Below are 23,002 nucleotides of genomic sequence, written 5' to 3'. Positions count from 1 at the left end.
ATGTTTTTCAACATTTAAGATAGCTTTGTTAGGACACATTCTGAGACTTAACAGGGTTAACAGGAGTGAGGTGTTTAAAGCTTTAAATATGCATCCTTAAATTGTTTTTCTAACAGGCTGCTCTGATATTTACTCTCCCCAGCAGTGTTTGAGAGCGTGCATCACCATGCTTTCATAGCACTGAATGGCAGCATTTTAAAATGAGTTTTACAATGCTAAAAGAGTGCTTTATTACTTAACTTATTGCTAATTATTTTATATTGATCATCCTGCTATTTATGCTGTAAGAAAATAGTTGAGAGTTTAGCCATACTTATGCAGAAGCATAAACCACTTGCCTTTCAATATTTACCCAGTGAGGTACTAATCCAATGAATGTCCATATCTCTTCTAGCCTTCATACACCGAATTTGACATCAGTGGCAATGTCCTCGCTCTGATCTTCAACCAAGGCATGATCTGGTAGGCCAACTGTTGGATAGTCTACCACTTTTTGAAAAGCCTCCAAAATCAATATTGCGTAAAACATGGGAACCCGGTGTCAAAGGAGATCACAATCTGTGTCTAAGTCAACATCTGCCTTTGTAGGATGAATGGCTCTGAATCGTTTACATTTTTCTTTTTCAAATCTTCAGTCTTGGTCCTCAAAGGTAGATCTGCCTGTTTGGCCCAGCCTCCTTCATCAAGTGATGGGCATCTGTGTTCTGGTTGGTAGATTATTGGAAAGCGTTTTGCATATTCTGTCCTGTGACTCTAGGATCTAACAATGAAATATTGATGATCACATTACTACATGGTAAGTATGGGATAAATTAATGTGAGATCTTTCTGAGAAACTGATTTTGTCTTGTCATAACTATTGAATACATTTAAAATACAACTTGTAGCTACTGTTAAAAATAGTATCTTACCAAATCCAATAATTTATAGAGAGAAAACATATGTTTTAGGAAGGTCAAGTTAAAAATATGATTGTTATTTTTGAACTTGATTCACAGGGCCATTTGCACATCAGAAGTATTCCTTTTGATGTACAAAGGATTATCATATCTTTTATAAAATGAAATCATTCTCTCTGAAAACCTTGACAGGTTAAGATGAATTGATATAGTCAAAGCCATTTTTTTAGTTTAAAAATTGAATCACAGCATGCAATTCATCTGGGGACCATGTGCCTTATAAATCTGTCACTCAACTAAGATCATGCCAACCCCACAGGCAGTTACAATCGATCTTCTTTATCCCATTGATAGATGTCTAATATAATATTGTGCCACTGATCACACCATTGTCCTAGGTACAAGTACTAGTGACGAGTTCAGTTTTTGCACAAGCATCTTATGTTACTCAAATCTTTCAACCATGGCTGTCCTGAATTATTAAACCTTTGTGAGGCTGGACCTTCTGCAAATGTTAAAATTGTTTTACTTTATCAATATAAAGACCATAGCCAAAGACCCATTCTTGTCAAGTTCCTGGGCCTCATTAGATCAATCACTGCAAAGCAAAGATTAAGTTATCCATTGTCAGGTGTGTTTTAAATGTACTTCTTGGTTAAATTCGCAAGTTATGGCTCATGTGTCCAAAGAGTCATGAAGGAGTGAAATGCATCTTTTATTCTCCACACACAGGAAAGTCAAGGTGGTCCAACATATGACTAACAGAGAGTCAAGGCAACAGCTTCTGTGGGTCCTAGATCTTTTCTTTCCTGGGGAGGATTCTGCTGTCTATAATGTGGCTGATGCAGGGCTCCAACATTGCCACTACAGGCATGAGAAAGCACTGTGTGATAGCAGTTTCAAAACTCCCTGGCTCATGCAGAGTGCCATAAATCCCTTAGGCTCGGGGAGGGGGGGGGGGGGGGGTGCCATTTGTGCGGACATGTTCTTGTTCTTTCAAAATTTAGACAACACATTTGCCTAGAAATTCCTTTTCATTATTAAAAAAGCTGTTATAATGGCTGCCTGATTGGTTTCACTTGCAATTTCATAACTGTTTCTATATATCGCTATTGTTCATATTAACATAGTTAAATATCTAAAAACCTTCTTTGCTCAGAGGTAGATCCATTATCAAAATCTCTGCAGTATTGCACTATTGCTTTCCATGTATTCATCCTTGAGCTGTTGAAAGTCTTGCTTCTGATGGGTCTGAGGAGGACTTTAGAAAGTGAATGTGCTTTTTGAGTGACAAAGGTAGGCACACACCAGAGTTCCAGAAGCAAAAGAACTGTTACTCACCTTCAGGCCAACCCTTGTACAACTTCTCTTATCTAACTCCCAGGAAGTTGCTGAGGGAGGGGTGGGGAATGTGCAGCTTCCCTTTCCTGCACAGGGGCACTCACACATGGTAATCTATTTCATGAGGCATTAGGATCTGATAACTGGGTTTGACCACCTGTTGCAGAAACCAACAAAAGAGCATGGGGATTTTGAATCTAATTTCTTTCATTTGTGACTAGAGACATTCAATTACTGCTTTAGGAGTTTCTGAATAGTGGACATTCCTTACTCTGATGTTATTAAAGTCAAACATTTATAGGTCAAAATCAGTTTGTTATGAATTGACTGAAATCATCAGTAAAACTTTATATTATACATTTATTTTGTAAATTTATCTTTATTATTGGAAGTATTACAGATGCCCCCTTTATTCCCCAAACTGTCTTCCCCCTTTCTGCCTCACCCCCCAGATATTCATAGCACTATTGTCTGTGTCCATGAGTTATGCAAATATGCATATACCTTCTTTGGTTAATCTCTTCCCTCGCCACCCCCCTTCCCTCTGAGATTCCTCATTATTTTTGAAATGGGCAGCATAGGCTTTTGTAATCATATTTTTAAGTGACAAAAGCACAAGTTATCTGTACTGTAACAGGATGCAGAGGTAGCAGAACACACAGCGAGAGAGAAGATGGGTTTGGACTTTGCTCCAACATTGCCTCATTGTATACCCTCCTGCCAATCTTTCCCCTTTCACTACCTCATTTTCTCAGTTGATCACACGTGAATAATTTGCCTGACATGTACCATGTCACTAGAGTAATAAGAGAAGCTAAATAAAAGAAGCTTTCATCTGCTTTGATCTTCTTGGAAGAAAAGCATTTTATTAGGCTAAGGTATTACTGTGATCTTTGCCTGACAGATGACGGGATCAAGTCTGGGTAAGGGACTTAGTGAGCCAAGCTGATTAGTGGTGAATCATGAACAATGATCGGGTGAGCATTAAGGTTCTGATATCACTGTGCCAGGACCTGTTTTTCTAGGTTATGTCTCTGTGCCATTTGTTCTGATAATGGCTCTGTGCCATTTGATATTCATTTGGAAATTTTTAAATTTATTTCTCTATAGATGTACATACATATAGTAAGTGTGTACATATGTATGCATACAGACAAATGATGCATGTGGGGGAGGGTAAGAGATCAACCAAAGGACTTGTATGCATGCATATGAGCATAACCAGTAGACACAGACAGTGGGGAGGTGAGGGCATGTGTTGGGGGTGGGAGCAGCCGGGGAGAGGTCAAGTTGGGGGAGACTTATGTAATACTTTAAACAATAAAGAATTTAAATTAAAAAAAATGATGCATGTATATGTATAGATGCAAATATATGTGACTTTAGACAAGTCTTGGACTTGAATTATGTACAAAATTGTGCCCACAGATAGACTAAGTTGATCAGCAATGAAACACAGACCCCAAAATTAGACTGCCCATTATTGAATCCACACAGAGTGCTACATTTGTTACAACTGAAGAACTATCTGAACATGTTATTATCACCCAAAGTTCATACCATTTACTAGTAAAAAAATATTAGTTTAACTTCCTATGAAGTCTCTTGTCAATTCAATGCAGTATGTTGAAATATCATTCAGACCTGTTGTATGGAATCCTAGTAAGACAATATGAATTGTGACAAGATTTCACTTTTCAATGAAATTGTTGAATGTTGGGTTGCACAAGTTCAATTATAGCAGAAACTAATTTCTTCATCTAACTCAGCTCCAATCCCCAGATAATATACCAAATTTACATTGAATGGATTAAAGTTATAATTCTAACTTGAAATGTTCAGGTCTTTATTATAGTTTGGACAGTTTTAAAAATGGGACTCTGCTTAAACTTTTAAAATAAGTAGCATCTAAAACCTCTTTTTGGTTTTGGACTCATTAATTTCTATTAATATGGTGCTAATGAATTTTCTCATCAAAGAAAATTAAAATTTATTTTGTTGCAATAACCAATGATGGCATAAAGTAAGAATGACCTTAGTGAAGTTTTCTAAGTGGTTCTTATTTAAAATACTTTTAAAAGATCTTATATACAAAGCAGTGGATTTCCAGGACAAGCTAAAGTAAAAATGTAGACAGATAAACAAAATTGAGATGTGTTGAATTTTTATATCAAAAGCACATAAAGCTTTGCTGTGGGATATCAACAAAACATAGCATATTAGACACAAATACATTATTCCCATCAGCTCTAAAACAACATGCCAGCCACAAATAAAACCATTCAATGGAAATGCACACACATACACTCTCAAGCGCTTTTCCCCCGTTCTTGGTTCCAGAAAAGCTGGGGATCAGCACAGCAGAGTACCGCTGAAAGGCACACCTGATTTGCAAAGAGACCATGCTTATATTTTGTGTACACAGTCAAATAAATTCACATTTTCTCATTCATGGCTAATATCAGAAGATTCTTAGCACTAGTATTTCCTATACATGATGTAATACTTTCTCTTTCATTAAATGAGAATTTGTCATCATGACAAAAGTACTTAATCCAAATGTGCAGTTTATTTGAATGGAATGAGTGCCTTTTAAGAGCCAGTTATTAAAAAGTTCATTTTTTGGCTATGTTAAATAATTATATGAGAAATTAAGTCTATTTTAGAAGTAGGAGACAGAAGGAAAACAAATGTCATAAATATATAGTTTACTCTGTTATAACTTAAAATTACTAATAATAGTAGATATGATTAGTAATCTATATTGTTTCTATGAAGGAAGTATGCATACAATACCTATAATAATGGGGGCGATGGTAAAATGTGTATAGAAGATGGACATGCATTATTTATAAAAAGAGCTTGTGTGGTTGAGAGTGGCATTTTCTGCCTTTGGCAGATAAGCATGATGTGAAACAAACAGGTGCTGTGTGGCCTTGTTCTGCAGGGAAGACCTGAATTGACCTGAGCTCTGCTTTCCTTTCTAGGATGGGCTCTTTCTTTGCTCCCAGCCTCCCAGGCATCAATATCCTTCGACTCCACACATCCATGTACTTCCAGGGCTGGGCCGTGATGTGTTGCAACGTCCCCGAGGCCAGAGTCTTCAAAGCTTCCAGAAAGAATAATTTCTACCTGGGCATGCTCTTGCTCATCCTCTTCCTGTCCACCATGCCTGTCCTGTACATGATCGTCTCCCTCCCGCCATCTTTTGACTGTGGCCCCTTCAGGTTCTTGTCTTTGAAATTCCATTTGGGCATAGTTTTCTTTCAGGTTTGGGCAAAGGAATGGTCAGTCATTGTATGAGTTATTTTGGTGGTGTTCGAACAAAGGCTGTGTTAATTAATTAATTATGTGCACACTGGCCACTAGGGGGCATTTTTGTATGTAGCACGAGTATTGGGTATTCTGGCTCATTCTGTGCCATGGAGATTTTTAGGTAAGTTCCATCAATTTTCTCATGTGGGGAACATAAAAGGGAAAATGATTTAACTGCTCCAGGTTCTGCCTAGGTAAAATATGGACAATTAATCTGAGCTATTTCCATTTAAGGAGATAACAAAGAGCTAGTCTGGAGGTGAAGGTTTTCTTGATGCTGGGCCTTCATATCCAGACAATTGAAGCTATTGCTGTGTCTCATGTGGACCACCACATTGAAAAAATAAAATATAACGTAAATAAATATAGCAGACTAACCACATGCCACCTATGACATGGAATCATTATCCTATATAATAAAAATGTAATATGCAAATTGACCAAACAGCAGAACAATCGGTTTCTGTGATGTGCACTGACCACAAGGGGGCAGCTTCTGCATTGAGTGTCCGCCCCCTGGTGGTCAGTGCGCTCCCACAGGGGGAGCTCCACTCAGCCAGAAGCCAGGCTCACTGCTGGTGAACCCAGCGGTGGCGGCAGGAGTCTCTCCTACCTCTGCTGCAGGCTGGCGGTAAGGGGTAAGGAGCGATGGGTCCCGGACTGTGAGAGCTCCAGACTGTGAGAGGCCCAGGGAGATAGGGCTTAAGCTGGCAGGCAGACATCCCCCAAAGGGTCCCGGCCTGCAAGAGGGCAGAGGTTGGGCCGAAAGACACTCCCCACCCCCCAGTTGTATACTAGGCCTCTAGTTAGATAATAACATAAAGAGGGTCTCACAATTTATAATCCATGCCACATGCCAATAAACTATTAAAGTTGTTTCTCACATAATTCTCCCTAAATAACAAAGATAAATCACTCAAGCAGTAATATAAAGAGTCAAGAAAGCACTTTCATCCAAGTTGGAAAAGTACCTTCTCCAGTTTTCTGACATTGTTTGCTCTCTGACATTTATCAAGACAGCAACGTTCCCAGGATCTGGAAGATTGGACTTCATCCTAAAGGGATGCATCTCCCACAAGTGTGTCCCCCCCCCCCCCCCCCCAAAGATCTGCATGTTGAGTCACTGGGCAGTGTACATTTGAGTTATTCCTCCTTTTTTGTGAAGAAAATATGAATGTGAAAAGCCATGTGAATGTCAACTGTGATGCCATAATGGCCACATATAATTTCCCTGTCATGCTGTCAAACCCAAGTTACTAAATTAAAGTCAAAAGGTTTGTTGCCCATCTGCTGAAGTATAATGGAGGCATTTTACTCTAATAATAGTTTGAGTTATTATTGCTTTACTGGAAAAGAAAGAAAGAAAATGTTAAGCCAGTGGATTGGGCAAAAACAGCTGGAGGTCTGTCAATTCAGGAAGCTGATGTTGACAAGTCCTATTCATTCCCCACCCCCACCCCCCACCCCAGGGGGATGAAATAAATAATGCAGAGAGTGACATCTGGAGACTAAATATGAAATTGCAGTTTTGAAAGAGATTGGTCTTAATAAATCCTGGATAAATTTCAGAGTACAAAGTTCAAGAGGTAAGCCATACAAATATTGGTTAACTGCAAATTACCCCATAACTAAGTATTCAGGATAAGTTTCAGGTGTGCTGCTAACTTTTTAATTGGAAATTGATCCTTAGGAAAGCATATCAAAAGAACTTAACTTCCTATAAGGGAAACCCCACAACATCAACACATAGCTGAGTGGTGGTTATACAGGTATATTCACATTAAAAATATCATTGAGCTCAACACTAAGAGTGACTGAACAGTTTTATATTTTTGAGCTCTAACTCCTCTGCTTCGCATTATATCACGAGTTACTATGGTTGTAATGGGGGAAAAAATCAGTCTGTGTCTAAGGCATAATATATGATTTTGAACAAGTATTTTCTAATTGGAAAACTTAGGCAGAATTACTAAATATATATCACTATTTTGAGATCAAGAAAATTTAAGTATTTTTAATAGAGCATTGGAGAAGGGGCTATCTCTGTCCTATTTAGATAGTTTTGTGTTTTTTTTTTTCCTGCCAGTTTTCTCATTTGGGGGCAAAAGAATATATACTTTAAAAAATTTGTTTAGACTTAAAAGTTTAAAAGGGGTTTCTGCTTTAGAAATTAGGTGAAAATGGTCATGACTTACCATCCTTAGGGACTCTGAGTTTAAGGCGATTTGCCCAGCCCGTTGAGTAAAGGGTGTCTGACACTTCCTGGTGCCTGGGCGGGCAGCCAGTTGGCAAATATGCATTTAAAGTAGGCTAATGGAGACGCCATCTAGTTGCTCCTAGATGCAGGTGTATTTTCAGGTGTGGTGGCTACTACAATAACTAAAAATATCCATTCTGCAAAGCAATTTGATGAGATAGTTTAGCTTGTTCTGGTTTCACAAGACCTGGCTAGGGAGGGTGAGTTTCCCAGAAAATCATTCCAATAGACTATTACATTGATTTACCTTAAACAGTTAAATAATTTAAAAAAAAAAACCACACAAACATTTCTTTGGTGTTTGGATGAACAAGAATCTTCTAAATGCTCCACCATATTTCCTAACACCTGATATTTCTCCCTCAGCCCTCTCATTAATAATCTTGAACATTTTCGACTTCTCTATGTTCTCCCATCCCTCCCTGCTAACATCATGGTAATTATGTATTTACTAGAGGCCTGGTGCACAAAATCTATGCATGGGGGCGGGGGGGGGGGGGAGTCCCTCAGCCTGGCTTGCACTCTCTTGCAATCCAGGACCCCTCAGGGGATGTCCGACTGCCAGGTTAGGCCAGATCCTACAGGGATCCCTGTGTGATCGGGCCAAAACTGGCATTCGGATATCCCTCTCAGAATCCAGGACCGCTGGCTCCTAACCACTTGCCTGCCTGCCTGCCTCATCGCCTCTTACTGCTTGCCTGCCTGCCTGATCGCCTCTAACCATCTCTGCCTTGGTCCCAGCCACTGCAGCTTCATCCACAAGGATGTCCAGAATAACATTCAGAGGGTTGTTTTGCTGTCTGGTCTAATTAGCATATTATGCTTTTATTATTATAGATATATTTTCATCTGACTGCAAAAGTGATATGTGTTTGTACTAAAAACCTGGAAATTGTAGAAACATTTTCACCAAAACAAAACAAAACAAAACAAAAAACACAAGACTACCCCAAACCCACAAAGTCCTGACATACCAACTTTCAACAGTTTGGTATTTTGCATTCTGGTTTTCTTTTGATGAAGATTTTAAAAAATAAGTGAGATCATACAATATGTTTAGGTTTATACTGTATTGTGATCCTACTATTACACCACTTATTTGCAATCCTATTATTCTATGTACCTATTTTTCTTAATATTGTAGCTGACTCCCAGAGGTGGGGAATGTTTTCATCTTTCTGAGTCCAGAACATAGTAGAGTGTTAGCCAGTAACTTGAATTAATGAATTGTACACTAAACACAAAGCCAGAAGTGGGGTTAACTTGGGCATAGACTTTCATTCTGCGGAGCTTCCAGTCTGGCTGGAAAGACAGGTGTGCTCTGTACCAATGTAGGGCAGATGGAGCTATGCTCATGGGAAAACTATAGAGTAAGTGCAGTAGCATTTCACTTGACTTTATGGTCACAGCAGACTGGAAAGGATTTCTGAAAATATTGTGAAGTGACATATGTTGGCTTACCTGTCAGAAAAAGGTATTGACAAGAATTTATATATGCTTCTATAGTTGGTATAACATTAAGAGAGCTCTACTAGTATTTTTGGTAAGAGACCTGACCTGGAAAAGTTATTCAGGAATCCCCAGAGTTGCCAATAACTTTGCACTTGGTACACACTAGGATGCAAAGACCTTTGTAGGTAGGGTATATTTTGTACAATTCCAATTCCCAATTCCCATTCTAACCACATTCCAGCCAGACAAGCTGGAGAAGGGAGAGTAGATTGTCTTATCTTCTCTCCTCATTTACCTTTTCACAGCGACTGTATTCCCTATGACTGGGATATAGATATTGAAGATAATAAACTTTAGCGGAGGTGATAAATTGCTATCATCTTAACTTGTCTATAAACTTCATTCTCCTTTATGTACCTTAGGCTTTTCTAATTAGTGTGGAACTCTTTATTGTGAATAAAAATTTATACCTCAGTAGTCCAGCCACACCTGAGAAGATAATTATGGAGTCATTCTCAGGCTATTGAAAAATATTATTAGATCAGGAGAAAGAAATTGATCAGCTCATGTTCATTTAGTAATTGAGGATGTTCATTTAGTAATTGAGAATGTTGAAAGATAAAAAAATAGTGAAGCTAAGATATTATATTGTGTTACACCAACCATTATTCTGATGATACATAAAACTTTGTGATAAAAACGCCTAGGGTCTTTTCTGAAAATTACATCTTTTCATAGTAAAATCAATATGCATAACAAAAAAATAAGTTAGCAGGATGGATATTGCTTTATAATTTTAATATTATGTACTAAGTTAAGACAGGCATCTCTTCTCATTTTTCTAGTTTATAGTGTTTTGGTCTCATTTTAATGGGTTGAGAATGAGCCCATTTAGGACCTTGGCTTTTAAAGCTCATTTTTCCTTCTCCTCCCATTTTATGTGCTTGGCAATGGAACTGAATTGGTACTTTTTAAAGACCTGCCTAGAAGAAATACTGAGAGAGAAAGGACTCATCATTCAGTGTGGTTACCTATTAATAGCTCTCATCAAGGAGATTTGGTGGAAAATGAAATAGAAGCTATGGCACGGAAAAGATGTATTGGGTTATTTTTGGATTTGATTCCATTAAGCTATTCCTTATGCTCATCTCCACAGCAAATTAAAAAAAAACTGAGCACTCTGTTTATTCAGCCCAAAGAAAGTGTTCTTCTATAAGGAGAGCTGGCTGAGGGGTAGACTGATAAGCTATTTATAAAACACAATTCAATCAAAATCTTAGACATACAGCTTTTACAATTTATCTCCTGATTCTGTGGTGAATTTCCTACAGGCTTTGATTATGTGTTTATGTTGGGATGAAATGTATCACATCTCATCCATGAGTTATAGCGAAACATCAGATTCCTAACCTTAACGAGTATCTAGGCAGTGTTTGCAAAAAATTTCTAGTTTTTCTTATTCTTTTTTTCTGTAACCATGGTTCCCATATGTTTTAAATAAACTTTTTTTTTTTTCTCCAGTGGCAAAAATAGGATGTTTGAAGTCATTGGAGAAACACTGGAGCATGATTTCCCAAGCTGGATGGCGAAGATCTTGAGACAGCTCTCTAATCCTGGACTGGTCATTGCTGTGGTTTTGGTGATGGTGTAAGTGCTTTCTCCTAAGAGAAAGGGCCTTTGTCATGTGCTTCTTGGCACTCTTTCCATTTCAGCCTTCTCTGCTCTCTCCCTCTCTCCAGGGGCTGTGCTAGAGCCTAACCTGATTCAGTGCTGATTTCCATGGTCGTGAGAGGCTAATGTTTATGAGCCCTATTCAGATCCTCTTGGACATAATTCACAGCCATCTGCATCTGTCTTTGCCTGCCTAGGATTATGAGATTTGTTCCCAAGTAACCAAAATAATGATCGATAAACAGCTACAAGCAAGGGAAGCATAAGGGCCAAATGCTAGATGTAATCAGCACATTGAGCTTCCCCCCTCCTTTTCTTGTTCCATAAAGCAGATGGCTGTGCACACACAGAAGTGATGAGCCTCTAAGTTAATAATCCGGTTGAGAATATGTTTCAGGGATCAGGGCTTAAGGGGATTTAAAAAATCACCGTGTCCTGGTACCTAGGAAGCCGTCAGTAGCTGTGTGTCTGTAGTAATAGGTCCAGAGGACCAGAAGGTCTTGGAAAGGTCACCCAGTTGGTCCCTTCAAAGTCAGAGGTAATACTTAGAGGAGAACTTGGAAGGGAGCTTTTGTTTCCATGTTCCTTTCGCTGGCTTCGGACTCTTGACCACCACAGATAAACTTAGATTCTAAGTAAAAATATATGACTTGTGGAAAAGCTATCGTTATTCCCCAAGACCTTCCTCAATAGAACGTTTGGAACTGCCACTGCTCTCAGTCAAGAAGGGCACGTATGAAACCATCCTCAGGGACACTGGAAACAAGGCTGACACAAGGGTTGGATTCGTTTCAATGAAAGGAAATCTTAGTGAGACACCTCCCAACAGTTTGAGGTAAATGAGCTGGGTCTGAGGCACCTTATTCCCTTTGTCTTAGTGATGGTCATGGTCGCAGGCCACATCAGCGAAGGCATGTGTTATATTCTTCAATTGTATAAATGAAGAAACTGACAGAGGGGGGAAGTGATTTCCCCCATATGAGACCAGAGCAAAATACTAATCATAGGACTTGGACCGTAAATCCAACATTCACCCCTTTACACCTGTTGCCTTCTTTGAAGGAGAGGTGCTAGACTATGGGCGATAATTAAACAGGAAACAGATTACTATTTTCTTTAGAGACTAGTATTTTTCAATTAGGTGAAATGGAGCTCAACTTGTTTCATTTCAATTGGATACCTGAAACTTTTCTGCAAAATCCCATTCTAATTTTTTAAGAAAGTAAGAGACTATAGCTTAGATATTTCTTTATTCTTCAGAAAGGTGACTATTATCCACTAAAACCTGGGTCATGGGGTGGTATTTAGGATCTGATAGTAAGTCTCTGGTGCAGATGTGTTGGAAAATGACAAGCAGGAGGCAGCATGTTCTCCCAGATGGCCTTGACGTGAGTTTTCCTGCTCCATGTTTTCACAATAGAGCGCTTCTGAGAACGTTTTGTATCCTGCAGCTTTTAAAAGTCAAAGCTCTGTGATGGTATAAATGAGATCTCATTACACACACACACACACACACACACACACACACACAACTTAATGTCAGGTTTTATGACTATATTCTTAACTAGTTGATAGGTTTATTTTTAAGCAAAGGAGCAACAATGTTCCAGTGCCACTAGCTAAGTCTTTCATAAGCTGTCGTGGGGAGCAGAAAAGGAGCTGACATGACCTTTGCTGCAGGTGCTTACCCACATATTAACTCATTTAATTTGCACAAGAATCTTAAGAAGTTGGCCTTTATTATTGATAGCACATGAAGATCTTCCCCAAATCTAATGGCTAATAAGTGGATTCAAACCCATGTGTGTTTCCTACCTCTTATTCCCCCCACTCATTTGCAGTACCAAGCACTGAGTTTGGGATGAGTGGGCATGTTCAGGATTGGAAGGCATGTGTCAGGGATGCTCTATTCCCAGGGTAAGCAGATTTGTTCTTAAAGGGCTGCAGAGGACCAAGATATTTTAGGCTTTGTGGACCAAGAAGTAAAATTGAGGATATTATATAAATTCTTAGCTCATGGGCCTTATGACACAGGCCAAGAATCAGATTTGCCCTGGAGGCCACCATTCGCCTACCTCATATAGAGTGACTGGGTCTAGAAGAAAGCAGGCGGGATAGAAGAAGGTCAGATAGAGAGACTGAAAGGTTAATTTCAGTTCTCATATTCTCATTTAAAAGCCAAATTTCAGTTTTGTTGGTGATTTTATTTTTTAAATCCTGAGGTCTCTTGTTCCACTTTATGGGGCCCAAGCAACTAGGTTGGCTTTTTATTGCCTTTAATTAGAGAATGTTAAAAGCCTTTTGAATTTCCCCAGTGGGACCTATTAAATAATCTTAGGTGGTTTTGGGTAACTGAGTAGAGTTTAGGTTAGCTCTAGGCAGGAAGTTTATTCCTTTGGAGTTGAGAAAATGACTTATAAAGAATACACATTTAAGGTACTTCACAAGATGGGAAAAGAAGTGGAGAATGAACAGAGAAATTGAGCACTGCAAATGACTTGTGAGGTCTCTGAGTTTCCCCTCCTATTCTGGGCACTACTCTAAGAAAAGCTTTATACTACTACTAGAGGCCCAGTGCACGAAATTCGGGCAAGAGTAGACCTTCCCAGCCCTAGCTTCATCCAGAAGGTCATCCGGAATGTCGTCCAGAAGGGCGTGCGAACGGTAGTTCCACTGTTCGGCCGTCAGTCTATTTGCATATTATACTTTTATTATTATAGATAACACATGCACACACATGTACCACACACACACACACACACACACACACACACACACACACACATTTGTTGAACATCAACTTTATGCCAGATACTGTACCTAATGCTTTCATGTATGTAATTTCATTCAAACTCCTGCCACTCACATAGGAGGTAAACAAACTCAGCTAAGCCATATCAGTAATTGTGTTGCCAGCACCAGATGGCTCACAAAGGATATAATCTGGCACGTTGGTGAGCAGAGGAAATGTCTTCAGTATCCAGTTATTTGCAACAAAGAGCAATGCCAGTTACTTTTTTTAAATTGCATTTTTTTTCTTTCTTTTTGTTTATTTGTTTTGCTTTAAGTAAAGACGAGCATATTGATTTTTGCAGCAATGCTTGGCTGGAATTTGCTCTTCCTAGAAATGTAAATGTCACTTTAAAGGCAAGAATATTCCTTTTTAAAGAATCTTCTTTTTGAAGGCGGAAGAAATACAAACAATACACAGAAAAAAATTTATGTTAATTAATTATGACACAGGATTGTATTCTTAGTTATAAAAGCCAAAGGAAGGAATTGAAGGCAGAAAGTCAGTTTCCTCTTTATTCGACACATTTCCTAAGCTGCAGTAGTTAGTCCATTCTCTTGGAGGCCATTGACGTCCATTTAAAATGTTACGTTCAACTATAATTTAAACCGATGTTAATACATTTCCAAGAAGTGGCCAACATTCAGCAGCGAGGCACAGTGAACAGAGCCCCTGGCTGTGGAGAGCAAGACTCGAGGGTCAACATCCCAGGTTCTCTCCTGCCCAGTCCCCGTGTAACTGAGTGCGCTTCTTTAACCTCTCTGTGCCTCAACCAGTCTTTCTAGTTATTGTTGTTAATCCTCACCTGAAGATATTTTTCCATTGATATTTAGAAAGTATAAGGGAGGGAGAGATGCACAGAGAGAGGGACATTAATGACACCAAGGTACATGCTCTTGACTGACTGAACCCATGATCCTTCAGTCCCAAGGCCGACACTCTATCCACTGAGCCAAACTGGCTAAGGCTCACCCTGTCTTTTAAATAAGAGGTTTAGAGTAGAATATACCTTAAAGTCTACTCCAGTGCCAGCATTCTATGACTGGCTGTAAATTTGAGAGGAATAATAAGAAACTGAAAAAAAATGCCATCTATCTTATCTTTTTTAAAAATTTAGTTTGACCATCTATTATCTGAATGCTACTGCAAAGGGCCAGAAGGCAGCCAACCTGGATCTACAAAGGAAGATGAAACAGGTGGGTTACAATGTATTTCACAGAATTACCGCCTTTATGGAGGTAGTGGGAAACACCAGCAAATTTCATGTTTTTCTTCCCTCCGTTCTCATTGTGTAGCAAGCTCTGGAGAACAAACTGCGAAACAAAAAGATGGCAGCGGCTCGAGCAGGTTGGAGATGTGTTTATGTTTGCAATTTTCTTCTCTGCCTACACACAGTGTGATCTCTCTTCTTTCTTTAAATGGGGCATTTGCCGCCCAGTGGCATAATTACCCTAACTAAGCAACTCATTCCCCATTCTTGCTGTCTGCCCTCCTAGCCTTCTCAGGCTTCTTCTCCAGGGGTTTGCTTGTTGTCCCAGCGGGAGAAAGGAACATACAGGATGTCAACTCAGCAGTAGTGACAGAAAAGTGATCTTGCAAAATGACTGGAAAAATAAAAACCAAAACAAAAATCCCCACAATATAGTCATATACAAATAAGATACAAATGCAGACTCTCTTCTGTCCATTTGAACATTTTTGTACCTAGAAAAACACACTGGGAGTATCCCATGAAGGTCCTCTGAGCTCACTACCATTGATTGTCAAAGCCTTTTCTGATTCATTAACCTTCCTTTCTTTTTAATCTTGTTAATTTTTAAAATATTAGAGCCAAGCATATTTCTATTTTTCACAATTACTCTGCTTTGTGTTCCACATGGAAAAATAGTTATGTTTTCCTTAGATTTTTTTTTTGTCACTAAGCCACTTTTTTTCTTAAATGCATTACATTTTTTTCAGCATTATTGAGGTATAATTCACAAATAAAATTGTAATACATTTAAAGTGTACATGTTATGATTTGATGAGCACATACATTATGAAAGGATTCTCACCATTGAGGGAATTAATACATCCAGCACTTCACATATTTACCTTTTTATTTGTTTTGGTGAGAATGCTTAAGTTCTGTTCTTTTAGAGAATTTCTGCTATATAGTACAGTATTAACTATATACAGGGACTATGTTGTACATCACAGGCTCAGACCTCATTCATCTTATAACTAAAAATCCATACCCTTTCACCACCCTTCCCCTCTTCCCCTGTCCCCCATGCTGCTGACAACCACCATTCTCCTCTCTGTTTCTCTGAGGTCAAGTTTGTTGCTAGTATTAGATTACACATATAAAAGATACCATGCAGTAGTGTTTGTCTTTCTCTGTCTGGCTTATGTCACTTAGCATAATATCCTCTCATTTCATCTATATTGTCACAAATGGCAGAATTGCCTTCTTTTATAAAGCTGAATACTATTATATTCCATTGGGACATTGGGATATATACGCACACACACTCATATACATACACTCATACACTCATATACACACACACACACCCCACATGGGTAGGCAAAAGTCAGTTTATAGTTATGAGTACACAAAACAGTTTATTATTTATTATTTATTAATTAACTAGAGGCCCGATGCACAAAACTCATGTGAGAGTAGGCCTTCCTTCTCTTGGCTGCTGGCACCGGCTTCCCTCCGGCACCCAGGACCCAGGCTTCCCTCCAGCCATTGTCAGGCACCCAGGATCCAGGTTTCCCTGCAGCCCTGGTTTTGTCCAGAAGGTCCTGTATATATATCACATTTTTAATTCATTTATCCATCGTGAGACAAGATAGAGACTTGGGTAGTTTGCATACATTGGCTATTGTTAATAATATTAGAATAAATGTGGGAATACTGATGATTTCATTTTCTTTGGCTATATATCCAGAAGTAAGATTGCTGGATCATATGATAGTCCTATTTTTAATTTTTAAAAATATTTCTTTATTGATTTCAGAGAGGAAGGGAGAAGGAGAGAAACATCATTGATGAGAGAGAATCATTGGTTGGCTTCCTCCTGCATGCCCCCTACTGGGGATGGAGCCCGCAACCCAGACATGTGCCCTTGGCTAGAATCAAACCTGGGACCCTTCAGTCCGCAGGCTGATGCTCTATCCACTGAGCCAAGCCAGCTAGGGCTATTTTTAATTTTTTAAGGAATCTCTATACTATTTTCTACAGTAATTGTACCAGTTTACATTCTCACCAGCAGTGTACAAAGGGTTCTCTTTTCTTGGCATGCTCATCAGTACTTATCTCTTGTCTTTTTGGTAATGGACATTTTAATAGGTATTAAATGGTATCTCATTGCAGTTTTAATTTTCATTTCTGTGATGATTAAATGATATTGAGTACCTCTTGGCCATTTGTATGCATCTTTGGAAAAATGTCTATTCAGGTTCTTTGCCCATTTTATTTATTTGTTATTTATTTGTTTTTTAAACCCTCACCAGAGGATTTTTTTTTTTAAATTAACTTTTTAGAGAGAGAGAAGGGATAGAGAGAGAAACAGTGCAGCCACTGTGGAAAAGAGTGTGGAGTTTCTTCAAAAAATTAAAAATGGAACTCCCATTTAACCACTGTGATCTCACTTCTAGGACTATATCTTAAGAATCAAGTCAGACAAATATATGCACCCCTAAGTTCATAGCAGCATTATTTATAATAGTTCAGATCTGGAAATAGCCCACACATCCCTCAGTAGATGAATGGATAAAAAAGCTATGGTACATTTATGCAATGGAATACTATGCAGCTGTAAAAAGATAAGAACTTATTACCCTTTGAGACAGCATGGAGGGACCTGGAGGGAGATCATTATGTTAAGTGAAATAAGCCAGACAGAAAAAGACAAATATCACACGATCTCACTTATATGTGGAATCTAATGAACAAAATAAACTGATGAATAAAATAGAACCAGAGGCATGGAAACATGGAACAGACTGACAAATCTCAGAGGGAAAGGAGTATGAGCGGGGAGAGATTAACCAAAGAACTTAAATACATATATATATATATGTATATATATATATATATATATGTATTACCTATGGACATAGACAATAGGGTGGTGAAGGCTTGGGGAGGGACAGGAACTGGGTGGAGGGAAGCAATAGGGAAGGACAACTATAATACTCTCAGCAATAAATATTTTAAAAATAACCTTAAAAAAGGAAACTGGCCTGGCTGGTGTGGTTCCGTGGTTGAGCATCAACTTATGAACCAGGAGGTCACTGTTCAATTCCCGGTCAGGGCACATGCCTGGGTTGTAATGTAGGCTCAATCCTCAGTAGGAGTCATGCAGGAATCATCCCATCAGTGATTCTCTCTCATCATTGATGTTTCTCTCTCACTTCCTCACCCTGCCTCTCTGAAATCAATGAAAGTACATTTTTAAAATTTTTGATTAATTAAAAAAAAGAAGTTCAATGTGCAACACATTTGGAAAATATAGATTTAAGGTACCTCATTCAGAATCATTAAGCTCACTGAAAGCAACATCTTTATTTGCTTCCTTCTTATCTTCTCTCTCTTTTATTATTAATTAATGTATTTATTTTGAACAGCTGCAGCTGCTGGTGGCCAGTAACTTTCACAGATATGCTGGGGACCCAGAAGTACTCTTCTCCTTGCTATTTAAAGGCAATGACTTATGTGAAGGCCCAGGAACAAGCATTGTGGAGTTGCTATGCTCCTGTTTTGACTCTGCTGGATTATCAAGGTCAGACTGGTCAATAAGTCATCACCAGACCTACTGAGACAAGAAGGATCCCCACCTTAATCCAAATTAAGGATTTGTTCCCACACTGCCATTTTCTCCCCTGACCAATTTCCCTGACATTATTTTTTTTTCTCTAACAAATTGAATTTAAAAGAGGACTTGGTTCAGTAATATAGTTTAATTTGGAAACCTTATGCCCATTTCACTTTGTACATTTCTTTTGCCTTAGTGTTCTTGTCTGGGAGCAGAACTACTATACCTTCTTTTTCCAGGTTTAGAAATATCTTTATTAAGTACTCATTTTAAACATTCATTAACACACTGTTTTTATCTTTTTTCCCCCGTACTTGTCTTCCCGTCCATGACCCACACAAGCATATACCCAAGGCCTTTTTATTTGCTGCTGGATTTAATATAAAATAAAATGGCTGTTTTTGAAGAAATATCTAAGTGAATTAAGGACCAGATCAACACAAGGCTGAGGAGGTACATGGGTCTTAGACAACCCAACTTTTATGAGTAAAAAAAAAAAAAAAAAAGATACCACAAGTGATTGCTATTATATCACAGTCTGATCATTTGACCTCCAATGATCATATCTCCTGAGTTTAGATTCTCGTATTGCATAGTTTTGCTTTGCTTTTTGTTAAGGTTAGGAAAACACTTTTATAGGGGGGTGGAGCTTCAGCTTATAGATGTGCTTAAGCATTATTATTTATTTAAAGTTTAACTTGACTTGGAATGTTCTTAGCCGGCCTGTATGACTTCAATTACATCTCCTAGCTCATATCCTTTTCCAGAGGTAAGCCAATTTGCCTGCCATTCCCTGCAATTGACTTGCTGGTTTGTATTGCCCTGTCTTTGAATATCTCCTTTTCTATCTTTTACTGGCCATCAAATGGTCACCCTGTTCCTCTACCAACCCATGTGCTCCATCACACCAAAGTCCAGGCTTGCTTCCTCCGGTCAAATTATCCAGACTAGTCTTTATTCCCAATTGTATCACTCCCTTGATAGTCTTCATTTGGACTCTTGTGTTTTTAATTCAGATTTTATTAATTTATTGACTTTGCTGCGAATTGTAATGTTTCTTTATTGTCTCTTGTATGTGTGGATCTTTCCTATCCAGATTGTAAGCTTCCAATGAGCAGGGAATCTTATCTTCTCTTTTGTACACCTAGTATAGTGCTGTGCACAGGTAGGCTCTGAATAAATGCTTATTAATTAAATTGAATCAATTTAACTTACAGCAGTTGCATTGTGAAACAAAAACTTCTGTTATCTGCATGAAAATATTACTATGATGTAAGAAATGAAATTATTTGTTGATATGCTGATTTTATTGTCTCATTAGATTATAATGAAGATGATTTAATAAAGCTAGTGCTTATTTTTACTTGGATCATTGGAGTACTGTGCAGTAATAAGATTAGGGAATTGGTTTATGTGTGTTGCCAAATTTACAATGGGAATTACACTCCCTTATTCTTGATCTAATTTATAAGGAAGATGATGAGAGATGACAAACTGTCCCCAAGGATTTCATCTCCTAAGAGCAACGTACTTTTTTGAACAAATGCTTATGGTATGCAATTTCCGTCTTCCTCTAAGTTAAAAATAAGTTTGATTTTCATTGCACCTAAATACCTACCTTATTTAAGTTAAGCATTTTAAGAAAAATTTACCCTTTCAATTTCTAGTACATGGACAAGTACCTGTGGACCTAGATACATCGTTTTAATAAGACTCCATTATTATAGTCCATTTTATTAACTAGATTTCTTTTGTAAATAAACATATTCTACACCAGCTAGCACATTATGCTTAAGTTAAGCAATGAGAAAGAAATGGAAAGACTAATTCAAGATCATGTAGTACTTCAGATAGGAAAATATATTCACCAGTATGCTGGATAATTATTAATTGGCAGCTATTTTGGATGCCTTAATCTTCAAAGGGAAAGCAAAATTCTAACTGTATGATTTCCAGTGAGATAGGATATAATTGTGCCCCTTTTATATAGAAAAGAATAAATAAAACAAGCACAAATCAGGTGACCTGCCCATTGCAGTAGGCAGAAACACTATGGGTCAGGATTTGCAGGGTTTGGGAAGTTGTTTTGGGAGGGTGGGACTGTGTTCAATGAAGCATTGCACCAAAAAGAAGGAGCTCCCCAGCTTTATTCTCTGTGCTGTGTAGTTTCTGCTGGAAACAGGAATACAGGATTTGCAATCAAAAAATAAAATTGCTTAATAGGACTTTGGATATTTTTACAAAACTTTAGAACTTTTGAAGGTAGATGCTGAATAAACATAGCTAACTCATTCTAATTTGGCATTGGTTCATACTTATGTATCTAAATGCCTCAGCCAGACTCGGGGCTCAGTGCTGGCTTGCAATATTAGTGATAATATTAGAGCTGCAAAAGGTATCTTTTGATTCCATACTGCAGGTTAGGAGGCACCAAAACATTGTTCATTATGTTGCTCATAATTAAGCAATTTTGCATTGATGTTTTGTTTGTTGGTCAACCAAACATTTCATGGGAATGTGCATCCTCATTTAAAATAGGCAAATATGGACACATGTCATGTGACTTTAAGGAAATTGTTCAATCTCTCAAAATCTCTCATCTCTAAAATAGGGATAATAAGAGTCCTACTCCATAGGGCTTCTCTATTTGAGGTTAAAAGAGATAAAGCCTGCATAGAACATAGTACAGTGCCTAGGATGTAGCTAGTGCTTAGCAGTAACCATGGTTGTCATCCTTGTTTTTAAGGAGCGCAAAATATTTGCAATCATGGTATAATCAATTTTTCTGCTTGACCATCTTATAAACTCTGTGAAGTAATTAAGGGCATCGCTGAAATGAGAATTAGTCACATGGAGATAGGTTGAAGGGGAAGGTGTTTGAGTTATTGATCTCAGGGTTAATAAATATGTTTGAGATGGAATTCAGAAACGTGTAAGTGACCCTGAAATAGTTCATCAGCAGATGAAAACCGGCCCGCTGCAAAAGGACCCATGGCTGGAATTTCAACTGATCACAACTGAATGTGGAGTGAGGTGATTCCATGGGGATTATTTGCCCCTAGTGCAATGGTCAGCAAACTCATTAGTCAACAGAGTCAAATATCAACAGTACAACGATTGAAATTTCTTTTGAGAGCCACATTTTTTAAAGTTAAATTTCCTCTAACACCACTTTTTCAAAACAGACTCGCCCAGGCCATGATATTTTGTGGAAGAGCCACACTTAAGAGGCCAAAGAGCTGCATGTGGCTCTCGAACTGCAGTTTGCTGACCACGGCCCTAGTGGAACAATAGATAAGACCTAGTGAAAACAGCCTTTTAGACCTTTATCACAGATGGGCCCCCATGTATCTTAACTCAGCAGGCTCCTAGATAATTGCGGGGGCTGAGTGGTGGAGGGAAAGAGCACTGGACTAGGAGTGATGGCCAAAGTTTGATTTCAAGTGCTGTTCCTGATGTTCCCAACTAAAAGTGTTACCCATTGGCCGTGTGATTTTGTTGTTGTTGTTATGATTATTCGTTTTCTGACTGGGTGTAATCTCCTTGGAGATAACAGGTAGGAATATATATAACCATCCAGTCTTCAGTATGGGGTGGGAAGCACTACTCTACAAAGTGCGTATCTGTGGGGCACTTAGTGTCAGGCACTGTACTAGGCTCTGGAGCCCAGCATTGAACACAACAGATCTCTTTCCATAAAGAGGATATAGACAATAAACCATCACAAAAACAAACTGAATAAACACACAAGTAAATGCTTGAAAATGAAGCAAAAGCAACTTCTGCTACTGACAATGACTAAGAAAAAAGGTACAATGAATTAAATGTGATAGAGTGGCTGGGAAGGTTGCTTTAGCAAGGTAATCAGGGAAGCTTGTCTGAGAGGTGACAATGGAATCAGAACAGAAACATAACTGATAAGAAAGGGTCAACCAGAGGGCAGTGCTTTGAAAGGTTTTGATTGTTTAAGACCTCGTGTGGGGAGTGAGTGGGACTCCGTAAAAGGTGTTTAAATCACTATGCACTAGATAGTTGAAAGCTCAATCATAATTCCCTTGTTTTAGAGAAATAAACACCACTTTCAAAAGAGTTTTGAGTATAATCCATACCTGCTCTACATACTCCATTTTTACACTATTTTGTTAAAAGACGAAAAAGCATAGGATTGGCTAAATACAAGAAACGATGAGAATGAAAGAATGTGGTGGCTTAATGATATAGTGTTTTTGCTCAAGGTGGCCCAGCCAGGAATTGACAAATCTGGGAACCGGAAGAATCCTTTTCCAAACATTTGTGCTCTTTCAACATTGGAGTTTTTTTTTTACTACGTACTTCTTCCTTTATCAGGGATCATGAACCAAGAAGCCAAAGCAACCAAGAGAGTAACACAGTAAGTGAAGTGGTCTAGTGGAAATGTGGTGAAATGAGAACTGTCCTGGAGTGTGAGCTACTCAATTCTAGCTAATTA

The 23,002-nt window shown here is 38.4% G+C and overlaps 1 protein-coding gene across 1 annotated transcript in view; it reads left to right on the top strand.

The window, feature by feature from the left end:
- Positions 1–19,903, top strand: part of TMC1 (transmembrane channel like 1) — a 113,064-nt gene extending 93,161 nt beyond the window's left edge. The window contains exons 15-20 of the mRNA XM_036433796.2: positions 395–462; positions 5,228–5,467; positions 10,786–10,911; positions 14,844–14,922; positions 15,022–15,073; positions 18,347–19,903. Of these exons, the coding sequence (XP_036289689.1) occupies positions 395–462; positions 5,228–5,467; positions 10,786–10,911; positions 14,844–14,922; positions 15,022–15,073; positions 18,347–18,369 (588 nt within the window). The 3' untranslated portion in view covers positions 18,370–19,903. The remainder of the gene's footprint in view (positions 1–394; positions 463–5,227; positions 5,468–10,785; positions 10,912–14,843; positions 14,923–15,021; positions 15,074–18,346) is intronic.
- Positions 19,904–23,002: the final 3,099 nt, after the last annotated feature.

The sequence above is a fragment of the Pipistrellus kuhlii genome, unplaced genomic scaffold, assembly GCF_014108245.1.
Source record: "Pipistrellus kuhlii isolate mPipKuh1 unplaced genomic scaffold, mPipKuh1.p scaffold_m20_p_12, whole genome shotgun sequence".
Lineage (NCBI taxonomy): Eukaryota > Metazoa > Chordata > Mammalia > Chiroptera > Vespertilionidae > Pipistrellus > Pipistrellus kuhlii.
This window is presented reverse-complemented; position numbering and strand designations above follow the sequence as displayed.